Raw genomic sequence first — 21,317 nt, 5'->3', positions numbered from 1 at the left:
CCTGCAAGCCCCTGAGTGCCCCTAGGCATATCAGTCCTCCTGTCAAGCCTGCTAATGTGTCCTTTCCCCACCACAAATAATGGTGCATTCCTGGAAGCAAAAACTGCATTAAAAGTCTTCTTTGCATGCGAGCTAAGAGCTTTCTTTGCCTCATACCATTTTTACTCATAAATATAATATCAAGGTGATCGTGTTCTTCTCAGACTACTCAGAGTGTTCTGTAAGTAAAACCTGCAACTGGCAATTTATCAGATGGAAAAATAAAAGCCACATTTGGTTTCTCCCTACACTTAAAAATGACCATGTGCAGTCTCTGAAGCAGACTGATCTTTTTAATGAGGTCATGAATATCAGCCTGGGCGGGGGGAGACAAAACCACCCTGCACATGTTTTTCCTTCTACGCTGCTTTCTTACCGATGTTTTGCTCACTTTCTAAGCAAAGAGGAAGCCTCTCCTGTTCCCGTCACCCTGTGTTTATCCACATTCCAGCAGCCAGCGGCTGCTCCTCCAGGCGCTCTCCAAGGGCAAACAACTGGATCTTGCCGCAACGCATTTTTGAACTTGAGACACGTCCAGCTCTGAGTGGGAGTGAGGTGGGAGCCCTGAAAGCAGAAATGATAGAGGCAGTGGACGGTGGGACACCATGAAATCTTTTGAAAGCGCTGCTCCTGCAGGCTAAGACAAAAAGCACAACACACCCTTCGCCTAGTGAAAGGACTGGAAAATGCATTTTAGGAGGCACAGCCTTAGGAGTCAGAATAAATCCTCCCAGATGTCCCTGGTGACAAAGCAGCCCAATTTGATCAATACAGCAGCATTATTAACACTGCGCTACCTTACATGAGGATAGTCATATGTTCTTGCCTCTGCTGAGCATGGGGGAAGGGGTACAAACTCCTACAGCAATTCACAGGGGAAACGTCTCTCTCAAAATCATTAAGATTGCACAAAGAATCTCTTACCCATTTCCACGCGAGCTGCTTTTTTGGGAGAGCTCTGTTTCGTTAGTATTGATCAAGCTCAGGTGGAATCCCAGAAATAGTGAGTGCTTTATGTTTTTCTCAGAAAGAAATTTTGTTTTTAACGACTTTAGGTTCCCTATCTTCAGTCTTTTTTCTGCAGCCATGAAGACCCTTCCTTTTGGGGGCTAGGTACAGACACGTAAATGTAGGTGGTTAACAACAGAAGGTAGCACTTTATGATTAGCAAATTTTGTAAAATGATTATGAGGATTAGGGGTTAAGTGCATTTGGATTCAAGAAGAAGTAATGGTAGTAAAAGGGTATATATCACTGCCGCTCCTGAGCTCCAGCCAGAGACATGGCCTTTCTGTGTTTGGCTCTTGACAAACAGTTACAGACAATCCTGGCGAGTAACTTGAGAATTGGCAAGAGAATGAAGAGGGAAGAAAACAGTCCTAGCTAATCACCTGCTTAACCACGGCCAGCAAATCTGAGGATTTTGTAAAAACTATGTCCTGTGTGTGCCTCGTGATGAGTTTGAAGAAGACTAGAGAGGTACCACCCCTGTGCCAGGTGACTCAGTGTGGGAGAAAACATAGCAGAGAAGCTACAGGCTGAGTGGTAAATACGGATGGCATGGGAGGAAGGACTGACTGTAATAATAAACACAAGACCAGCAAATGGCCTTTAAAACCAGGAGAAAGACCTTCTTACCCACAAAGAGAAGTGTGTCATCCATTGCTGGAAAGAAAAACTACCACAGAAACGCTGCATTGGCACCAGCCATCTTTCTCCAGCACTCAGCCTGGACAACACATCGTCAAAAACGGGGAAAACGACAGACTCACTCCCCCTCCACAGGGAAGAAATCCTGCCGTGAATCCCCTCTGCCACCTCTCCACCAAAAAACACCGAGACTATCAAAGCCAAACCCTGCACCAGGGAGGTGAAATGCTGAGTTTGAGCACACCAGGCCACCTCCACACTGCGTTTGCTAAGCGTTTCTCACCAGCGAAGTGTGGTGCTGCTCCAGAGCTGCTGGCACAAAGTCCTCCCAGAAAGGGGTGCTGCAAAAGTGTCTAGACAGACTAAAATTAAAAAGAACAAATTATATGACACTGCCCACTGTCTGCAAACCAGGGCCAGATTCTCAGAGGAAGGAGTAAATCGCTAGTGCTGTGATCGTAGCTAGTGGAGTCATCTTAATTTACACTAAGCAAGGATCTGGCCCAGAAAAATATTCCTGTCAAGTTTGCAGCCAAAAATTCCTCTGCTAGACCACATTCCACCAGTTAAACTGCCAGGGAAGACAATTGCAGAAAGAATTTAATTAAAATGGAGATCAGGGAGCTGGTATCCTTTTCAAACTCTGCTCTCGACTTCCTCTCTCCAACAACTTAGCGCTTGGGTGTCCCAATTTCCCAGCCTGTAAAATGGGCACACTACAGCTTCCCTGCTCTGTAAGGGCAATGGCTGTGAAGCATCCTGTCTGTTCAAAGCCCAACCATCAAATCAGACATCTGAATGCTCCAGACCTCTGGGTCTTGGATGAAAGGGTATGTATTTTTCTCTGCTGAAACAGCTCTGTCATTGCTCTTGGAAAATTTGAGCCTCAAAAAGGCAACTTGCAAGTTTTGCTTCCAAGACTGTAGGTGTCAGGTCCTCTGACTTATCGGGGTACTGCTGAGGGATTTGCTGCTCCAGACTGCACAAATTTGTCAGCACGGTCCCCAGTACTGAAATAGAGGTAGGCACAGAGAGTACTGCTTTCCCACAATTTTCTCATTCATATTTTATTTCTGAACTTCAACTTTTGTACTGACTAATGTCTGGATGGACAGTGGATTTTCTGCATACTCCTCTGTTTTCAACTGTTCTAGGAAGTCATTAGATGGAAGAATACACCCAGGATGTAGACCAGTGCAATCACACCATCAAGTCATAAGGATGGTGCCACATGGTGCCTCATTGTAGCAGGTCTTTTCTTTGTTTTCACTCCTTAATTTCTGTTAAAACATTTGGCTTTTTACATGCTGGTCTGCAGGATCATTAGCAACAGCACACGGTTAAGGACCTGTTTCTTTACAGTCCTCATGTTCCATACAAAAACCCCTCACGGACACCCACAGTTTAAGAGCTTGCTGAATAAAGGGGAGAAAGATGACAGTTCCTGTGAGAAGTTTTCACAGAGGCAGAACCAAGCAAAAACTAGCAGACCCCCGCAGCCAGCTGTGCACCTCATTGCTATTTGGCAAGGCCCCACTGTTTTGTTATAACCCCGGCAGACTCTGTATGGGGCGAGCAGTTTTCCTTCTGCACAGGAAGGAAAGGGAATCACCCATCTTCTGAAACACCAGGAAAATATTTCTTTGCCATGCGAGCAGCCCAAGCTGACTCAAATGAGCAGAGACGGTTAAAAGCAGCACAGCAGACAAACACAGCAGGAAGGTCCAGAGCCCGGGGTGACCCGCCAAGCGAACCGAAGAGCGCCTTGCAGTCCAGAGCAGCTAACACGCCCCCCGGCTCAGGCAGGCTCCTTTGCCTTATGCTAGCGGCTTTGGCAAATCCCCCTTTAAGGTTGCGGGGCCGGGGTGGCAGGGAGCCACCCTGCTCAAGGCCACCACAGCCACCCACCCTGGTGGGTGGTGGCAGAGGGAAGGACCCTCCAGAGGGATGGTGGTGGGACCCCACCACTGACCCTGCAGCGTTTCAGGCAGGCCTGCTCCCTGCCCGCATCGGAGCAGCTCCCTCTGCTGAAGAGAAAGGCAGAGGCGTGCTGAGTGGGCACCAAAATTCAAGGGGCCTTTACCCTTTAACCATGATCCAGGTTAAACACCCACCTCATATCCATCAACCACAAAACTAGTGGTCTTCAGCTAACTAACTAACCAGCACATAGATACTGTTTCCCAAACAAAGGGCAGCAACTCACAGCAACCTTGCTCTTCCTGATACTAATACCACCACGTGATTTTCAACCCCATGGCTATATTTGTGTTTTTAGGCTCTTCAAAATGCTGAGATCTTCCACGACTCGCTGTCAATAGCCGGCAGTCAGAACCAGCTACCATCAAGTCAAGTCAGCAGCACCAATTTGACTTCATCCCCGTTAAAGTCTGATCTGTTTCGTTAAACAAACAAAAACTTGGCATCAATTTCTTTGTTTCCGGTTACTTTGATGGATCGCAGACCTCACTATAAAAACATGCTTAATAAAAACAAATCGGAAAACTAAGGAAACTGATAAAAAGCTTTCATTGTGAAGAAAAGCAGGGAAAAGGGTTTAAGGAGGAAATGCTAAATTTTTTTGTGATGCCAGCTGAGAGAGGCAGTATATAAAGAAAGCCACACAGGGGCAGGAATTAAATCCTTGAGATTGAATTTTGAAAAAGGCAAATGAATGCGTTTATGGAAAAAACAGCAACATAACATGCATCTCAATACAAAGCAGAGATCCAGTAAGGCTGAAAAGAGACCTAGAACAGATAAGACACAGAGAAGACCAATACAGCTTTGAGGACACATTCTTAGCGTCTGATATACAGGAAAATTGGAAGGAACACAGAGATGGAAAGTATGACAAAACTGAAAGGGACATGCACATTTATTACTATTTATCATGTCTGTTCCACAGTCAGTGTTATAATCTCCAGTCAATGAGCAGGGGTTTTATTTCACATTTAGATAAAAATCCTTGAAAGAGTTAATATAGATAAAGATGGGAAAAAGCGTCACAGGCTGTGCAGCTATGAACAGGGTGAACCCAAACAAAGCAATGGACTTCCTCATGGAGAAGAGAGAGAATATGGGAGGGGGAGGAATTAGACTCGGGTAGGAGACCGAACAGCCTGTTAGATATTCCTCCCGTAAATTAGGTTTTAGCACATGCTTCCAAGGAAAGCAGGGCCTCACGCTAGGTGGATTTCAAATGAGACTGGAAAGCACCACCAAGGCATACAATAAGAAATGGCACCTGGGCAGAAGAATTTCATGATCTAACAGTGCTAATTTCCGAGCTTATTTGTTTCTGGACCAGATCTGCTTATATGCACAGTTTATTGTTGCTGCATGAAGGCAGTGACCGAAAATGCCTTTTCATCACGTGCACCCTGCTCTTGAACCTCATTCGTGTTCAAAATTAGCCAGTTAAGACCCCCTTGCTGAACACAAGGTCTTCCCTGACCCTTCTCTAACCTTAGAGGCCAAGCTACAGTCAGAATGTGGCCTCACACACTCTCCATGACGTGACATGACATGACATGACATGACATGACATGACATGGACTCGCTTTTGATTCTAGTCAGCGCAGGAGGAAGCCCCCACCTCCACAAACCTGGTCTCTCCTCCGAGACACATTTCCAACCAGACACACAGTACATGTGATGGATTCTGGAAGTGAAATGTGTCTGGCCACCCTTACGGGCACATGCAGGGACCCTTCATGACTCACATTTACACTAAAGCTTTTTGACATCATTAAAATAGAGCAAAAAGGTCTTGAAGCAGACTGACTTACAGAAGCAGATTTTAAGGTCAAAAAGGGCCATTCTGATAATTTAGTCTGACCCCTGGACAACACAGCCCACTGAATTACACAAAGGGCTCCTTTAGACACTCATTCACACCCACTTCCAGGTTGGTTTCTACTGCTGGATATGAAAGCCCGAGGGTAAATCAGTATGGGATCCTTCTTTCTTCCCATGCACTGAGACTGTTCAGAATCCTCTCTCATCTGTCTTCATTTCACAGATGGGTATTACTGTCCTGGGGGAAGCAATGCCCACACCAGACATCATCCTACCTTGCAGTGTTGGGGAGAGCACATTTAGCACTTAGAAACATCTTCTTTTCCTCCCACCCCCACATTTTCTTCACTTGAAAAACCAAAGAAAGCAAATCATGCTACATCCTTTGTTTTACAGAGGGCAGCTCAGGACCTCCTACTCTTTCATGGAAAGAAAATTTCTTTCCGGTATAGTTTCCATTATTTATTAGCTGAAGGTGGGGGAGAAATGGTATTTATAGGATGCCTAAGGCCACACTCACTATAAAACAGAAATAAGCCAATATAGCTAGAGCACAACTTAGTGGCCTATTGTGCAACATTTTAAAAAATGTACTCTCTCATTATGGCACTTGAGAACATCTCCTCCCCCCAACACCCGTGGAAATACATTTATGAGAGCCATAGAGCAGCAATATTGTTTTAATCAAATCATTAAAATGGGTGTGCTGTTTTCTGCCCACATCCTGATATTTATTCCACATCCTGACAAGACCTGGGATTTGTATAGACCATTCTCCTGCAAGGTGTCAAGTGACTTCGTGGACACTGAGCCAGTGTAAATCCGTATATCGCTACTGTGACTTTGGCAGATCTATATCAGTTTGCATCAGCCCAGGATCTGACTCACTGACTGATCTGAAATCCCCAATGTGATGTGGGTACTATTCTTCCCATTTACAAAGAGAAAAAGCATTCAGAACTGAATGTCAAAGGTTTCCTCGACCTTTTCCACTTAAACATAAAGAAATGGAAAGGAGAAAGAAATTCCCATCTTACACCACAGTGCAACAACATCTGACCAGAGATGCAGCTTGCTCAAACAAAACACTGACTGACTTACAAGGCCTTGCAGTTGGTATAGCTCTCACTGCATGAAGATAATCCATGTGAGACAGTCCCAGTGAGGAGGAGTCTTCAACCTAGGGCATCCACTCAGTGTCCAGCTCGACAGGCACTAAAGACTTGGAAGATGAGTATTCAGCATTTTCTATAAGTCACATGCACTGGAGGTATTTGGGAGTAAGAAACCACCCACGCCTTGCTTCCCTTGCTCTCCCTCAAATGTGTTCTTCAAAGAAATGTAACATGAATTTCTCATGTCAGAAAAAGAAATCCCAATGCAGCCTTTGTAGGGCTCTGTGCACCTACTGGTATTCTTCTCAGCACTGAGAAACTATGCTGGGAAGTCACCCGTTCACCAAGTCCTTCACACCAGAAGGTAACTCTGCACTGGCATTCTGTTCTCCCTCAAACAACTGGGGCTTATTCATGTTTTAAACAAACTAACAAAGCTCAGAAAGCCCAAGACGAGCTAGGCACACTCAGTAAAGAGTATTTAAACTGGGTACCCTGAAACTCATTTGCCAGCATCCAAGGAAGATTAATACAGGAGTCACTCTCAGAAAACACAAAACTCTTGAGTGAGCAGAAAATCAGGGCTGCCTGAAGAGAGAGCATGAGCTTTGCAGCCAACTCAGAAGTACAGTGTGGTGCCATTGGACCAGGCTGTCCTGGTGGCATGCGAACTGAGCAGAGCAAGGCTCCCACATTACCTTCTTTAACCCCCAAAATCACCCCAGCTCCTGAGGCACTGATTCAAGCAAACATCTTCATCCAGGGAAGCACTGGAGACAGAGGTTTCAGCCTGTGTCTGGAAGGTTTCATCCTGTAATCAATGGAAGAAACAGCAAAGTTCCTCCTGACCTTAACTGTACAGTCAAACACCAAAAGACTCATTCCCTCTAGAAAAAAAATCACAGATTAAACCACACCCTTCTGTTTTCAAACGTTGTATACAACAGTCTTTCTTTTCACTTTAAAAACACAGGAGAGCTAAGGGATGCGCCAGTAAGAGAAGTCTACGCTGTTTTCCTGCAGTAGACAGTAAGAAACTACCCCAGGTGACATCCACTTACCCTGAAATTCTCAAAACTGCAAGAGAAGCACCTTACAAGCTCTTTCACTGGGTCACGTCAGCACTTACAGTCTGCCTCTTCTTCCAAGATACTAGAGACCTCTGAAACTGTAAGTGCTTCCTTTCTCTGGTCGATCAGACAGAAACACCCCTTACTCTCACTATTTGACTGCAACCCCTACGTCTCTTAAAGCCCCAACTCTCAGAGGCTTCTGGTTACATCAGAACCACCTTTCTCAGCACCAAAACCAAGCTCCTGGTTTCCTCGATTGTGCAGGAAAGCCTACAAACATGACTTTACTATCCTGAATGATCAGAAACCAAAAACAAACAGAAGGAACATGCACCTTGCTAAGAACCTGATGTACAGCAACCTTCATATGTTCAAAACCACTCTGAGGTGCTGGCACAGCTTATGAACAGCTGGGGGAGGGCTGTGACACCACCAGAGTGAACTGGGATGGCAGCATCAGATGGAGACAGAAAAGAGCTATTTTACCCAAACTGGCTGTATTCTCAAATTAAGTCAGTCCAGTGCCCTTTGCTTCTCCCTTATTATTTAAATTATTTTAAAATGTGGACAAATTTAAAAATAAAAGCAAGAGACATTGAAGTCCCTCCCTATCTGATCTAGTCACTAATGAGGGAGGTTTCTTTTCACCCGCACAGGTTTTCCATTGAGCAGCAAACACAGCCTCTCCACTGTCCACATGTCGGAAACAAAGCCACTTCTGGGCTGATGCTTTCCATATGAAACACCAGCTCCCATCTTTCTTCTCCCTTCTCCCTTCCTCCTTTCCATACTTTATTACTCACACGGCAGCTGTAGTAGCTAGCAGATGAGTGGAATGTTTTCTTCAAAGCAGCATAAATTTTCTAGGCTGACAGGGGAGGCCAAAAGAAAGAAGAGAAAAAACCAAACCCCAAACCAGGATTATTTAGTACTTTTAACCAGCTCAAAGCAGGCAGCAAGCTCTGTGGGGCTGGCACCCTTCAAACCGCTGTGCAGCCACAGGAAAACAACAAAGCCCCTGAACTGCTCACTTCGCCCTGCACCCTGGGATGTGGGGCACCTCAGACCCAGCGGTAAGCCAGAGGTGCCAAGCGACGGTGAGTGCACTGATTCCTCACCAACAAACCGGCACAGCACCTCACCGGCAGCAGCTGAGCAGAGGAGAGAGAAGAGTGACAAGCAGTTGCGAGGAGATGAGGAAAACGTGTGACCGCACCGCTCTTGTGCATCTTGTGCATCAACACGCCTTGCCAGACCCTCGCCCCGAGGGAGGGAGAGCAGCCCCCAGGTTAGAGACCAGAAGTAACCAGACATTGCCTAGGCATCACGTAGGGTTGTGGCTGCAGTTCTCAAAAGATGCAAGAGAGTCACAGGATACAGAGAGTCTGGATACCTTTTACTAGCCAAATTGCTAATAGCTGGGAAAAATTAATCAAGTTTTAGGGGCACAAGCCCTGAAACGGAAGGCTAAAATTGACAACAAAGCTGAAGATGTTAGCCAAACCAAGTCTCTCACACCGAAAACAGGGCCAGGCCCTCAGGAAAACTTCTAGAAAGTAAAACTGTTTGAAACATTTCTACCAAACATTCTCCAAAAAAATTACATTTTTGTCCAATCTAAAGTGTTTTATTGGAATTTATTGGGTTTGGAGCCACCACGTCATCCACTGAAATTTCACACATCCAAGATGTAAGCTGGAAGGGCAGACCTGAATCAAGCAAAGCAGCGACTCAAATCTGGGTCTCTAACATCACACCTAAGTGCTGTGATGTTGCCAATGTCCATTTTGGGTGTAAAAAGCAAGCAGACAGGAGCACCTCTCACCCCTTCTACTCTTCCACCCACTGAACATTTTTCACCGTGGCCTTTTCTCGCTGGAACCTTTGTTTTCCATCCAGCCCTGGTGGAGAATAAAGGCAAGCGATTAAAGGCAGTCCTCTACTTCACCCCCACCAGCACAAAGCAATTCAGCGCAATGCTGATTCCCCTCCTGGGCTGGAGTGAAGACAAGTCAGCAGAAATTGCAAATGTTTACAAACCCAAGAACTTCCCTTATGCTTGAAAATGAACTTTGCCCACTCGAGAGTCAGGATTAAAACCAAATGCCTAACAGCATAGTAGCCTATTAGTAGTGAAAGCATTTTTAAAATCTAATTTACTTGTCATGCCGCATGCATTTTTCCTCACCACAGAATCCAAACAAACAGTCATTTGCACTTTGATTTCCAGTCACTTCATTTCAGTTGCACGGGAAGAATGCTGCAGCCCGAGAACTGCAAAGGCAGCAGGTGGGCAAGATGATCCCATCCAAAAAACACAAAACCTGCTTCCAGGGCTTTTTTAATTATATGGATGGAGATACTTCCATTGACTGCAGTTTGTGTCAGAATGAGTTGGTTTACAAAGGTCCATCATGGTCAAACATCAACCCTATGCCAGCGTCACTTTAAGACTGACCTTGGGAGGCTGCAGGTTTAAGGGCAGGATTTGTAAATCAGGACACTAATTGGAATGTCTCAGAAGAGCCTCGCACAAGCCAGCGTCCTTCTCCTTCGCATCCCTCCCCATCAATCAATCACACTGCCTCCCAAGCTCGCCTGTGTCATTGCCTACTTCTCTCTCCCTTGCGAGTAGGAGCTGTTGACCCCCACGTATGATTTAAACCCCAGCTTTATACTTGGGTCCACAATGCTGGGAAATAACCGAGGATTAGGACATGTGAGACATGGTCTATAAGCACCATGTTCAAAACTGTTATGACACTGAAATGAGTATGCCTGCTGGACCTTCAGCAAGCATTAATACACAGTCTGTGTGTAAATGACTCAGACTTTTTAGTGTACATTGTAAAGCATACCACATGTATCTTAATAGTTCTCCAAACAATAACACATATAATGAATACACAGTTGCACTGAGTGGAAATGCTCTGGATTGGAAAGGATTCTTCACGTGTAAGAACAGGGAGAGGACAGGTACCTGCTTTAAAAAGATTAAGAGCATCAGAGCAGCTTAATATATCAGAGCCAATATATTAAACCTTTTAAACAAAAAAAAATCCATGCCTTCCTGCCCGAGCTTCCTATACCCAACTCCAACACCTTTTAAAAACCTAGAGAAGGGGTCAAATTAGTGCTATGCACAGGTTGTCTCAAAGACAACACAGACCTCTGGGAAGGGGGTTTTAATCTTACCTTTCGGATCCTTATTTTCATTTTTTCAGAGAAGCAATGCCGCACCCCACCGAGGGCTCCCTGCACGGGAGCTGTCCTGCGCTTTCAGCACCTGCCGGCTGGCATGGCAGGATTTGGGCTGGCAGCTTCAGAGGGGCTGGCTGCCCATCTCCCCATATCCTAGTAGAACCCTCTCCTGCCCCAGCCGCTGTACCCAAGCATTGCAAACTCGTAATATTAATCCTCGCTGCGGCCCGATGAGAACAGAAGAGCTTCCAACCAATCTTGTAACTTAAGAACTGAGAAGCAAAGGTTTGGTGTCCTGATGAAATCCAAGATGTCTAACTATCTTTGAGCATAAAAGCTGAAACAATTTCTTCTAAGAAGGGAAATGAGATGTGAACCCTGCTCTCACAGGCAGCCTAACAACCCGAACAGCCAGGCAGCCTTCCTCTCCAGCTGCTGCCAGAGCAGGGATGGCAAATCCAGCCTGGTGAACACAGCAATACCTGAGCTTTTTCTGACATACACACCTATCTCTCTACTGCCAGCTCTCAAAATGCCACAGTAGTGGCATTTTCTTAATGCTGCTGGAATCAAGTAACTGTTGGAAATCCCAGCTTTTTTATTTTTGAGAATAAAAGACAATAAAACAAATCTTCAGTGGCTCAGAAGCAGGGAAAGTAAAAAGAACATCAAATTAAAAAATAAAAAGTCTGTGACTTTAAAGACAATCTCAGTGTCTTGGGAACCAGGCACATGATTTTTTAACTCAAAGTGGCAACGCTGGGAAGGAGACACAGCCAAGAGAGTACCAAACTCAGACACTCAAAACACATGTAGCACCTATCAAGACTGAAGCCAATGGAAGAAAACTGGGACGGTCTCAAATACAACAGCATCAAGCCGGGGAATATACCTGTGTAACAGCTGTACTCCAAACCTGTTCTCTACCCAGGAAAATTTGGGAGGAGGGGAGGCTCTTTCCCTGGCAGGTTTGTTTTGATTGTTCACTACAGAATCAGCTGAACCCTGCAGTTCAGGGTTCAGATTCACATGGACCAAGGCAGAAGCACCCGTAGTACAAAGAGGACCTGTGGGGAGAAGAAATTGAGCAATTCAGGTGGGTGATTCCTGCAACTTGAGCCTGAAAGACACCACAAAAATGGCACTCCCAGCTCCTGAGTGCTGCTGGGAGTTTGGAAGTGGTGGGGGGATTGTAGATGAATACGTAAGGGAATGGGCAGGAGACACCTGAGAGTCCAGGGAAACAGAAAGGAAAGTAAGAGGGACTCAGCACCATTCTTGAAAACACCTTTATTAACTCTCCAGAATTCAGGTTTACCATCAAAAAGGAAAACTGCCACCAATTACAATACCTGTGAATAACTTTTTATGAGGTTTTGAGCATGGTGATCAAAAGCCTACAATTCTTCTTCCCCTCTGCAGAATGTGACAAACTTGATAGGAGATGAGGTGTACTATTACCCCATTGCTTAATGTACTGAACACCAATGCTGCTCAGCCAGTGAGCAAAATCCCTTTGTTTTAGAAAGGACAATTGCAATCAAGGTTGTTCATATGCAGCTACAGAGTCAAAGAGAAGCAGCTTCCTTCTCACTTCCCTATAACATGTTTCACAATGCAGAATGGAAAAGCAACACACTGGATGTTTCTCAGTGGAGAGTCATTTGTCAAGGCCTCAAAAAATACAACAATATCCAGAAGATACCATTTGCCTCCACCCTCGAGAGCTTAAGTGTGAAATTACTGCACGGAACTGAAGACCTTCTGCCATTTCCACATGGAAGTATCACATTGCAGACTAGCTACATATCATGATTTTTATGTAGCCCACTCTAATCTATGCATTGCCTATTCAATAGGACATGCAGAAATGTGTGGGCTTGGGGAGGGTAGGTTAAAGCATCCCAAACAAATAAGAGAAAATATTTTCTAGTTGAGTACCCACATCATGATTGTGCATTGCTTAAAGGTGTTTACCTCATTTCAAAATCACTTGACATAAGTCACACACATAGTCAGCTATTTAAGAACTGTAATGTGGATTGTGGGGCTCTACACTTTCATAATACCAAGAAATAATCACTTATAACAATAGATTCTGTAATTAAGGAATCATGAAACAATAAAGACAGCAGTTTCAAGTTTGTCTTTCCTCTCTTTCTCCATCTCTTTCTGTAAGGTGATAGGAGCATGCTTTCAGCACATGGAGCAAGCAGAGAGCCTGCAAGTATAAATGGACCGGTGCTCAGAGTCTGAAATACACTGCATTACACATGTGGCTGTTCTTGGAAGTCAACCATTTCTGCAAGTTATTCTCAAGAGGCATGATGTACTATAAGCACTTAAGAAATGTGTTACACTGTGACTGGAACCAAGATGAAATAGCAATATTAAAAGAGATGGTTTAGTTTATGTAGTGGCCAACTATGCCATTAAACTAGAACAATGGAGATGATGGGGAGGCAGGAATGTTCTCCAGTGTGATTTATTCCTTTCCCGTAGCAGTGGAAATTTTTCCTATAGGCCTGAAAATGACCCTGTCTGCCAAATAGAAGTCAGCATTAAGATGTAAGAGTTCTGCTAGATTAGTCACCTCGGGATACTCTGCTCTCACACAGCACAGGGATCTCAAAGCACTTTGCCAGAATGGGTCAAAACTCAGCCTCCCAGCCCTGCAAAGACCATGCCTTAGCATCGTTGTTGTCAGTCACTTCAGAAAGGGGGAAACTGAGACTTGAAGACTTGATTAAAAATATGCAAAGAAGGCTCTGCAACATAGTCAAGAGCGAAACAAAGGCTTCCTTGATTCTATGCTTTACAGGAAACATGCATCTCCCTTGGAAGCATCATTGTTTGCTGCAGCTGAGAGCAACTGGGTCAGGCAAGGCAAGAGGAAATGTTATCGGGCAATGCTTATCAGGCAAACGATAAAACACTATTTCCACTTCTGCCAGCCAATTAGACCTGTTCTGCCCAATGACACACGTGGGAAAGGCTGGCTCTTTTAGAATAAGCCAGGGTTTGGCACTTAAGTCCTGCTGATTTTATACACCTGCATCAGCTATACACTTGGTGACCCTGTGCATCTACGTGCTCTTTGTGCTCCTGTGCTCTGACATTACAGGAATTGCCATGCTAGAGGCTGCCCTATGGCCCACACAGAATATGAAGAGAGCCCCAAAATGTCTCCTGATCAGACCCCTTCTCCACACAAGGACAGTGAGTCCAGAGTCCTCCAAGGGGCCTATGGAGAAGGATAATAGGGGTGGTTTGAAATGTTACCCCTAGGAAGAGACATATCTGACTACAAAAGATGCCTTCTGGACACTGATCTTTTAATGACCCCCCAAATGACATTGTGAAGGCCCAACAGGAAGAACAGACTGAAGCCCCATGTCCGTCCCTTCCCAATCCTCAGCCCTGCTCTCCTCCTCTTTGCGACCTGGCACACTGAGAGTGGGACCACATGCAGCTGCATGGGCTACGCTCTGCACAGTTGCCTCCCTCAAAAACAGCCTCCTACCCACTTCCTTCCTCTGCAGAGTAACGAGGCGCTCTTCGGCCTCGTGCTGTCTCTCCCAGCAGTCTGGTTCCAATCTCATGGATGCCACATCAGACAGCTACCCCCAAGCAACGGCATATGTGGCCAGAGGTCCTCCCGCTGCACCGCAGCAGCCACGCAGGTGCTGAAATCTCCCCCCCACCCTGGGTCCTGAACTGCAGAGTCAGCTCACAGGGACAGAGAGCAACCAGGACGGTTCAATCAGAGCCAGGATCAAGCACCAGGCAGAAACACACAGATGCTGAGATACCAGCCAGGTGACGTACAGCAAACGCCTCATTTTCCAATGCACAGAGCCCACCTCTTCCTTTAATCTCTCTCAGTGCTGTGGCGGCTCAACGCTGCTGGAAAAGCTAAACAAAGACTAAACAAAGTTCTCCCTCCTGATGAAGTTGTGCTATGAATGACTCATTAGATCCTGACCTCCCCACTCCAAGAAAAAACCCTCCTGACCTCAAAAGTGTTTTGCCTGAAGGAGTACACCCAAAGCTGATATAGTAAAGCTAAGCTTTTGCTGCCTAAAAACTAAGACCTCCCTTCCCAACAAGTGTTTTAAAATAACGTGAAACACATCATGGATTCTGTTCCAGCTTCCACTTCAGTTATTTCCACTTTTACAATGTAAACTATGTCCAGGGCGGAGTGAGGGGTTTTTTGTTTGTATTTTTTCCTCCTAAAAAAGAAACCTACGCAAGAGATGACAATCTCTTCCTACACAAAATCTGTTTGTTTTGTACATATTGCTGGGTTGCTCTCATTCAACTCCAATGCTAATTGTCAAAAGCACAGATACCAAACTTGCTCACATTTCTCTTGCAGTGGGAAGGAAAAAAGGCAGAGATCAGCTGACTGCGTGCAAGCATTTAGCAACCTGCCTGTGCTGTCAGTGCCCTCCGTGAGTGACGGGTGTTTCACAATCGGAAATATGAGCAACTGCCCCAGCTGTATAGTCCTCAGCCAGCAGCTACAAAAGTGTGGTCCACGCTCAGGAGAAAAGGAAGACAGGACTGCGTCAACACTTTCACCCCAAGGCATGCTCTGATTTTCAGTGGGGCAAGTGCATCTTTTATGGTATCACAGTAGACACCATTGCTAGGAGCAGGAACTGGCACAGACTAACCTCTCCACATCAAGCACTACTAGCTGCTAATCACAAAAACACTGGAGCTCACAACGTGATAAGGAAGCCTGCTCTTGACCCACACAACTACTTCCCCCCTTTTGAGAGACTGAAGTAATCTAGGGCGCTGCTTTTCTGCTGGGAGAAGCACTGCTCTGGAGCCTCTGTGAAGCTTGGGTATGGCACCAGAGCTCTTCATGGGAGCAGAGGCAAGACCCATTCAAGTGTTTTCACTCAAAATTAAAGCTGCTGCTTCCCAATCCTGATGCTTCCCGCAGGGATCAGTCACTGCCCTGTCAGCTCTCTTCCCTGGGGTCTCGACTGCAGCCTGACAGTTTTAAAGGATACCTTTAGATACACACACACATGCACACACATCCCTTGTCCCAAAGTTGCTATGGTTTGCCTAAAATAAATAAATCCCCAAGACCTGGCTACATTTGCAAGTGATTCAGAAGAATGAAATTGGGGTCTCTGTGTTAGTGGGTCTGCCAAGCCTGCATGACAGCATGCTCTGTACAGCCAGCTTCAGCTGCTCCCACCACTGATACATCAGTTTTGCTCCCCATTGTTTGCAAGGAGAGTCCAGGCAGCAACAGGGGAATAAAAACAAACTGTAAATACAGGATGTATTATGAAACATCAGGCACTGGTTGGAGGATTTGAGGGGAAATAAGGGAAAATGTAATAAATTATTTTCAACTTCTCTTTTCAAACCTATGTGGAGAATCAGTGGGGTTTAACCAGGAGAGTGAGAGTTTAAATTTCGCAATAGTAACAGTGGGCTTGGGTAGGTACATTGTACCGCATAAAACAAACTGCTGCTCTTCCATGCATAAAAGAAGGCAGCAGGAGACAGAGTATCACACACAGTACTGCCTAAAGCATGCTGGCTATGTCAACAGATTATCTCGCTTTGGACTGTCTGGACTGTTACTAATATGCAACTGAATATGCAACCGATCCAACAACAATGATGCCATGAAATTAATTTTTTTAATGAAATTATATTAACCTCTTCAGTTTAATTAGCATGTTAAAAATATAAAAGGAAAGCAGATGTGACCATCACAGATGTGCAAGCTGAATATTAATAACAAAAAGCATCCCCTCCCCCTCGGAGGATAAAGCAAAGTTGGATCAGTCATTTTGCAAATTAAATCCTGAATGTGTTCACACTGTAGCTGTCAATAAACCTCTCGTGTGTGTGCACATACACACACAAAGCTGAAGCCAAAACAATTTTACTAGGGTAAACCTTTAAAGATCCAGCCCTGGTCCAGCTGGATGACAATGCTATAGCCCGAGTGCTCCCCTGAAGCCCTACCGTCCACATTTCTCCCCACACACTTCTAAGGAAAAATTAAATGAACGTCCCGAACTGTTACTTTCTGGAGACCTAACACACGCTACCCTTACGCTAAGGTGAATGCTGGCAAGATGAAAACCAGTGGCTCGTTATTCTTATACCAATAGTGCCACGGGTCCGTGCGCTGCATTAGCACCACATGTCATCCCAGCCACACTCCACTATTCCTACCCACCAGAGGATTTTTTTTTTCTTTTAAAGAGACACTGGTTTCCAGAATTTCACCTGGCATATCATCTCTGCCAGAAAACCACATCAAGAAACAGGACTGTCTCACAATGTCCTGTCGTAACGAGGAATCCTGTCTTTCCTTTTCCCTCAGTATCCCAGCTGATAACTATTTATAGATCCATGCATTTGGGCTCATAGTTCATTCTATACAACTCTTCCCTCTGTAACCTACTCTTCTCCTTGGTCTTATTTATTTAAGCCACCAGTCATCGTTTTAAGGCACTCGTAATACTTGATTTCCATCTTTAAAGTATCCTAATTCTGTCTGCATATTAACCCTACGGTGCCTCAAAACACACTGGTTTACTGGAACCAGCCTAAGGCGTCATTGTTTTAAGATACGGCAAGAAGTGTGTGTTTCTCCCCACCTTCTAAAAAAAAAGAAAAGAATGAAAAATAAGTCACCTCCCTAGTTACAGAATTTAGCCTAAAAGCTTTTGCTAGTGCATCTACACACCTGCCCACTCCCCATCTCTGATTTAAGCTACAATTTTTATTGACATATACTAATTACCTGAAAATAAGAATGATCTATTCTGTTTCCACCAGCTGCCAGTTGTCAGCACTGGCTGGAAGTGATCAGCCTTGCTTAAAAGAACAACAAAAAAAAAATCTAAGCTCAAAAATAAAATAAAAATAGTAGTCATCATAAAAACAAAACCCTAAAGAATGCCACCGGATCTCAGGTGCTGCCGGGCGTGCTCAGAAAGGACTGAAGGCAGACAGATTTGAATGGACTGCACAGTTTGTCATGGCAAAAAATACAGAGATTTAAAGGTCTACCCACGCGGAAAAAGAAGAACCACCAAAAAACCCAACCCCGAACTAAAGAACAAAAATAAAATACAGTCAGAAATGCAGCCCCAATGCATCGACTGTCTGCGCTTAAGAGATTTACAGGAGTAATTTAAATGATTCACCTGCTGCCAGTTTTCCTCCAAGGATGGCAAAGCTGAGAAGTAGCCGGTGTCGTGGACAAGCTGGAGTTCCTGGAATATACTATAACTAGCCAAGACATCCATGCTGCTGCTGAGCAAGACCCTTTCTTTCTGCTTTTGTGTGTGTTTGTTTGCTCGGGTGGGGGGTTGTTTTTGATCATAAAAAAAAAAAGAAGGAGGAAAATCAACCAATGATAGATCCAGCGTCCCTTTGGCTTTGTTTTGTTTCAGTCACACTTTAAAAAGAGAGAGAGAGAGAGAATCAGCGCGGAGGGACGGCGAGGGCCGGGGGCCGGGCCGAGGAGGACGAGAGGCGCCGGCGCGCACCGAGAACCCCGCGGCCGCCGCACCGGGGCACGTCCCCGCCGCCGCCGCCGCCGCCGCCGCCGCCGCCGCCGCCGCGCACCGCGCAGCCCCGCGCCGCGGCCATGCGCGCTCGCGCCCGCCCTCCCCGCCCCCTCCCCTCTTTATTTTCGGGAGACCACGTCTCCCCCCCCCCTCCGCCCCCCCGTTTTCCTCTCACCCTCCCTCGGCAAACCCGGCCCGGCCCCCCCGCGGCCGCCGCCGCCGCCTCACGGCCGCCTCGCGGCCGCCCCGCCCCCGGCCCCCCCAGCGCGCAGCCGCGCGGCCCACTCAGGCAGCGCGTGACCATGTAGGGTAAACGGCGGGGCGGGAGGGGCGGGCACGCGGCGCGCCTGAAATCAATGCTGCCCAATGGCGGCGCCGCTCAGGGCGCGGGGGGCGGTTTCGGACCGCCGCCGGCGGCGCCGATTGGTCGGCAACGCGGCTCCCGCCTCCTCCCCGCGGCCCGCGAGGCGGTGCGCGGCGAGCTATTTTTAGGGCGCTATATAAGAGGGCGGCCGGGCGCGGGGCAGCGGCAGAGCGCGGCTCGTTGAGGGGCGGCGTGGGGGGTTCGCGCTTCGGCCCGGCCCCGGTTACCGCGGAAAACCGCTGCTCTGGAGAGGCTGTGTGCCGTTGGGGGCGCTGAGCGGGGCGGCCGCCCCTCTCCCCGCCGCCGGCTGCGGGGCTGCCCTGCCGAGGCGCGGACACTGGAGGAGATGGGGAAGGGGCCACGCACTTGGTGCCCACCGAGCAGCCTGCCCTTCCCGCGCAGCGTGCAGCCGTGTGCTGCTCTCCAGCCACTAGTGCTCGAGTCCCCAGGGGCTGAGGGTGGCCAGACCGAGAAAAGCACTTTTTTTCTCAGTCGCAGATGGCTGGGTAAAGATGCACAGCTGGTGAGGGTGTTGGAAGGGGATAGAGTGGGAATATACCCTGAGCAGAAGCAGCCAGCGTAAGGAGCACGTGCTTGGTGCTTGTGTGTGGAGACCACAGCAACCCAGCTTCTGAGGCACAGGCAGTGCTGAGTGTTAATCCAGCCAGGCTACCTCCAGAAATGGTTGTGTGCTTAATAAGGCCTCTATCGTGGCATTTAATCAGGCTTAGCTGTGAGCTGAGCCCTCTTTGAGTGCTAGTTTGGGTTGGCTAATGAACTGTTTGACCTTAAATGGTTAGTGTGGTGCAGAGCTTCCCCAAAATTGCTCTGGCACTGGGCACAGTTGCATTTCTGCTTTTGGAAGGATTGCAGAACTGAGTGTGCTCATTTAAAGATGATGGAGGGGGTTCCAGTAGTAAAAGAAGTACGGTTTTTTTGTTGCTCTCAAATTCAGAGGGCCCTGTAGTCCCATCAGTTACATTGCCAGGGCCATATCTAGCCACCAGGCTGCTGGTGCCTGAACATCCCCCAAGTGCCCTTTTATGGTGGATTGTCGGCTGTGTGAGTTGGATTGGGTATCGGGGCAAGCAGATGCTGCCAGGGGTTGTTAAGCTATCTGGTTTTAGAGCAGTTGCATCACACTTTTCTTGCCTTAAGTGACTAAGATGTCCCTACTTGCTATTGTCTTCCTCCTGCAAGCAGATGAGAGTGCCTGGGCCAGGCCTCAGCTGGTGTAAATTGGTGCAATGCCACTACTGCATGTCTCATCCCAGGTGTCCCATTCAGATTGATGTGAAAGTATAAGTCAGCAAAACTCATCAGTGCTAATTAGTTCATGGTATGTTTTCTTTCTGGGTGATGAAGACAAATTGCCTTTTCCAAGACTGGATCCATGATAACAATTTTGAAAGCCATGTTTGAGGAAAGCTTCTCAGAATAAACCTCAAAGAAAGCCCAGATAGTGGCTGCACTAACCCCAAATTTTTGTAGGTGCTGGCAAGCAACACTGCCATAACTTCAGAATAAAGCAGAGTAAGCACCGCACTCTAGTTTGAGGAGTCAAAATCTAGAGGGAAAGGGGGAAATGAAGCTGTTGCTGAAGGAACTGCAGTAATCGGGAGAGGCTGGACATAGGCAGTTTTCTCAAATAAATGGTCTCACCTCTGCAAAAACACTTTTTGTTTGGGTGCTTGCACTGCAGAAGCAGCGGAGTGGCTCATGGGAGCTGTTGCTCAGGCTTTGACCCTGAGGCTGCAAGTCTGGATGGTCCAGGGGAAGCTCACTTGAAGACATCTGTCTCCTGTGAGCTGCTTGTGAAAACAATGCCTGTTTCCCAGCCTTCATCTAGGGAGCCGTAGGTTGTCTCAAACAGGGCCATCTCCGGCACCTTTAGCTTAGCAGAAAAGCTAGGTATGAGGCTGGATGTGAATAATAAACTGTCCTTTCTCATAAATACACCCATAAATGTGCAAATGTATGTGCTGGTGGGAAGATGAGAGGGAAGGTTAGTGCAGCAAACGCTGCTGGAGAGGTCCTACAAACCATCGTTACCAATTCCAAGCATGCCTCAGTCTGGCAAAGCGACACCCTTCCTGGGCACCTTGGGAAGGGAAAACTTAAAGACAGGAGAGGAGAGAACTGGACTAAGGTGGTCAGATCTGGAAAGAAGCAGCACTTGGGTATCATAACACAGCTCCTGTACTGAGAGGTTTTATGCAAGAAATACCCATTTCAGAAAATGCTTTCGATAAGCATTTATCCTTAAGAGCTTGTCAGAACAAGGCCATATGCATATGCAGAGGCTTCTTCTGACCTAGGCAAGGAAATAGAGGACAAAAGCAGCGAAGGTTTGTGGTACGAGCTACTTAAACATGTGTTTTTGTCTTCAAATTCTGTAATTCCTGTGGCTGAAAAATATTTTGATGCTATATTTCTGGCCTTGTTTAGCATAACTACCATTTTAATATGTGGAAAGTTTAGTGCTCTGATGTCCAAGCTCCCCTTT

At 46.5% G+C, this 21,317-nt stretch overlaps 1 protein-coding gene across 1 annotated transcript in view; it reads right to left on the bottom strand.

Moving 5' to 3' along the window:
• Positions 1 to 18,372, bottom strand: part of KLF7 (KLF transcription factor 7) — a 63,722-nt gene extending 45,350 nt beyond the window's left edge. Inside the window, exon 1 of the mRNA XM_076342403.1 lies at positions 18,082 to 18,372. Coding sequence (XP_076198518.1) covers positions 18,082 to 18,183 — 102 coding nt within the window. The 5' untranslated portion in view covers positions 18,184 to 18,372. The remainder of the gene's footprint in view (positions 1 to 18,081) is intronic.
• Between the last annotated feature and the right edge of the window lie 2,945 nt (positions 18,373 to 21,317).

The sequence above is a fragment of the Aptenodytes patagonicus genome, chromosome 6 (genome assembly GCF_965638725.1).
Source record: "Aptenodytes patagonicus chromosome 6, bAptPat1.pri.cur, whole genome shotgun sequence".
Taxonomy (NCBI): domain Eukaryota; kingdom Metazoa; phylum Chordata; class Aves; order Sphenisciformes; family Spheniscidae; genus Aptenodytes; species Aptenodytes patagonicus.
The sequence above is the reverse complement of the archived record's forward strand: the minus strand, read 5'-3'. Positions and strand labels throughout refer to the sequence as shown.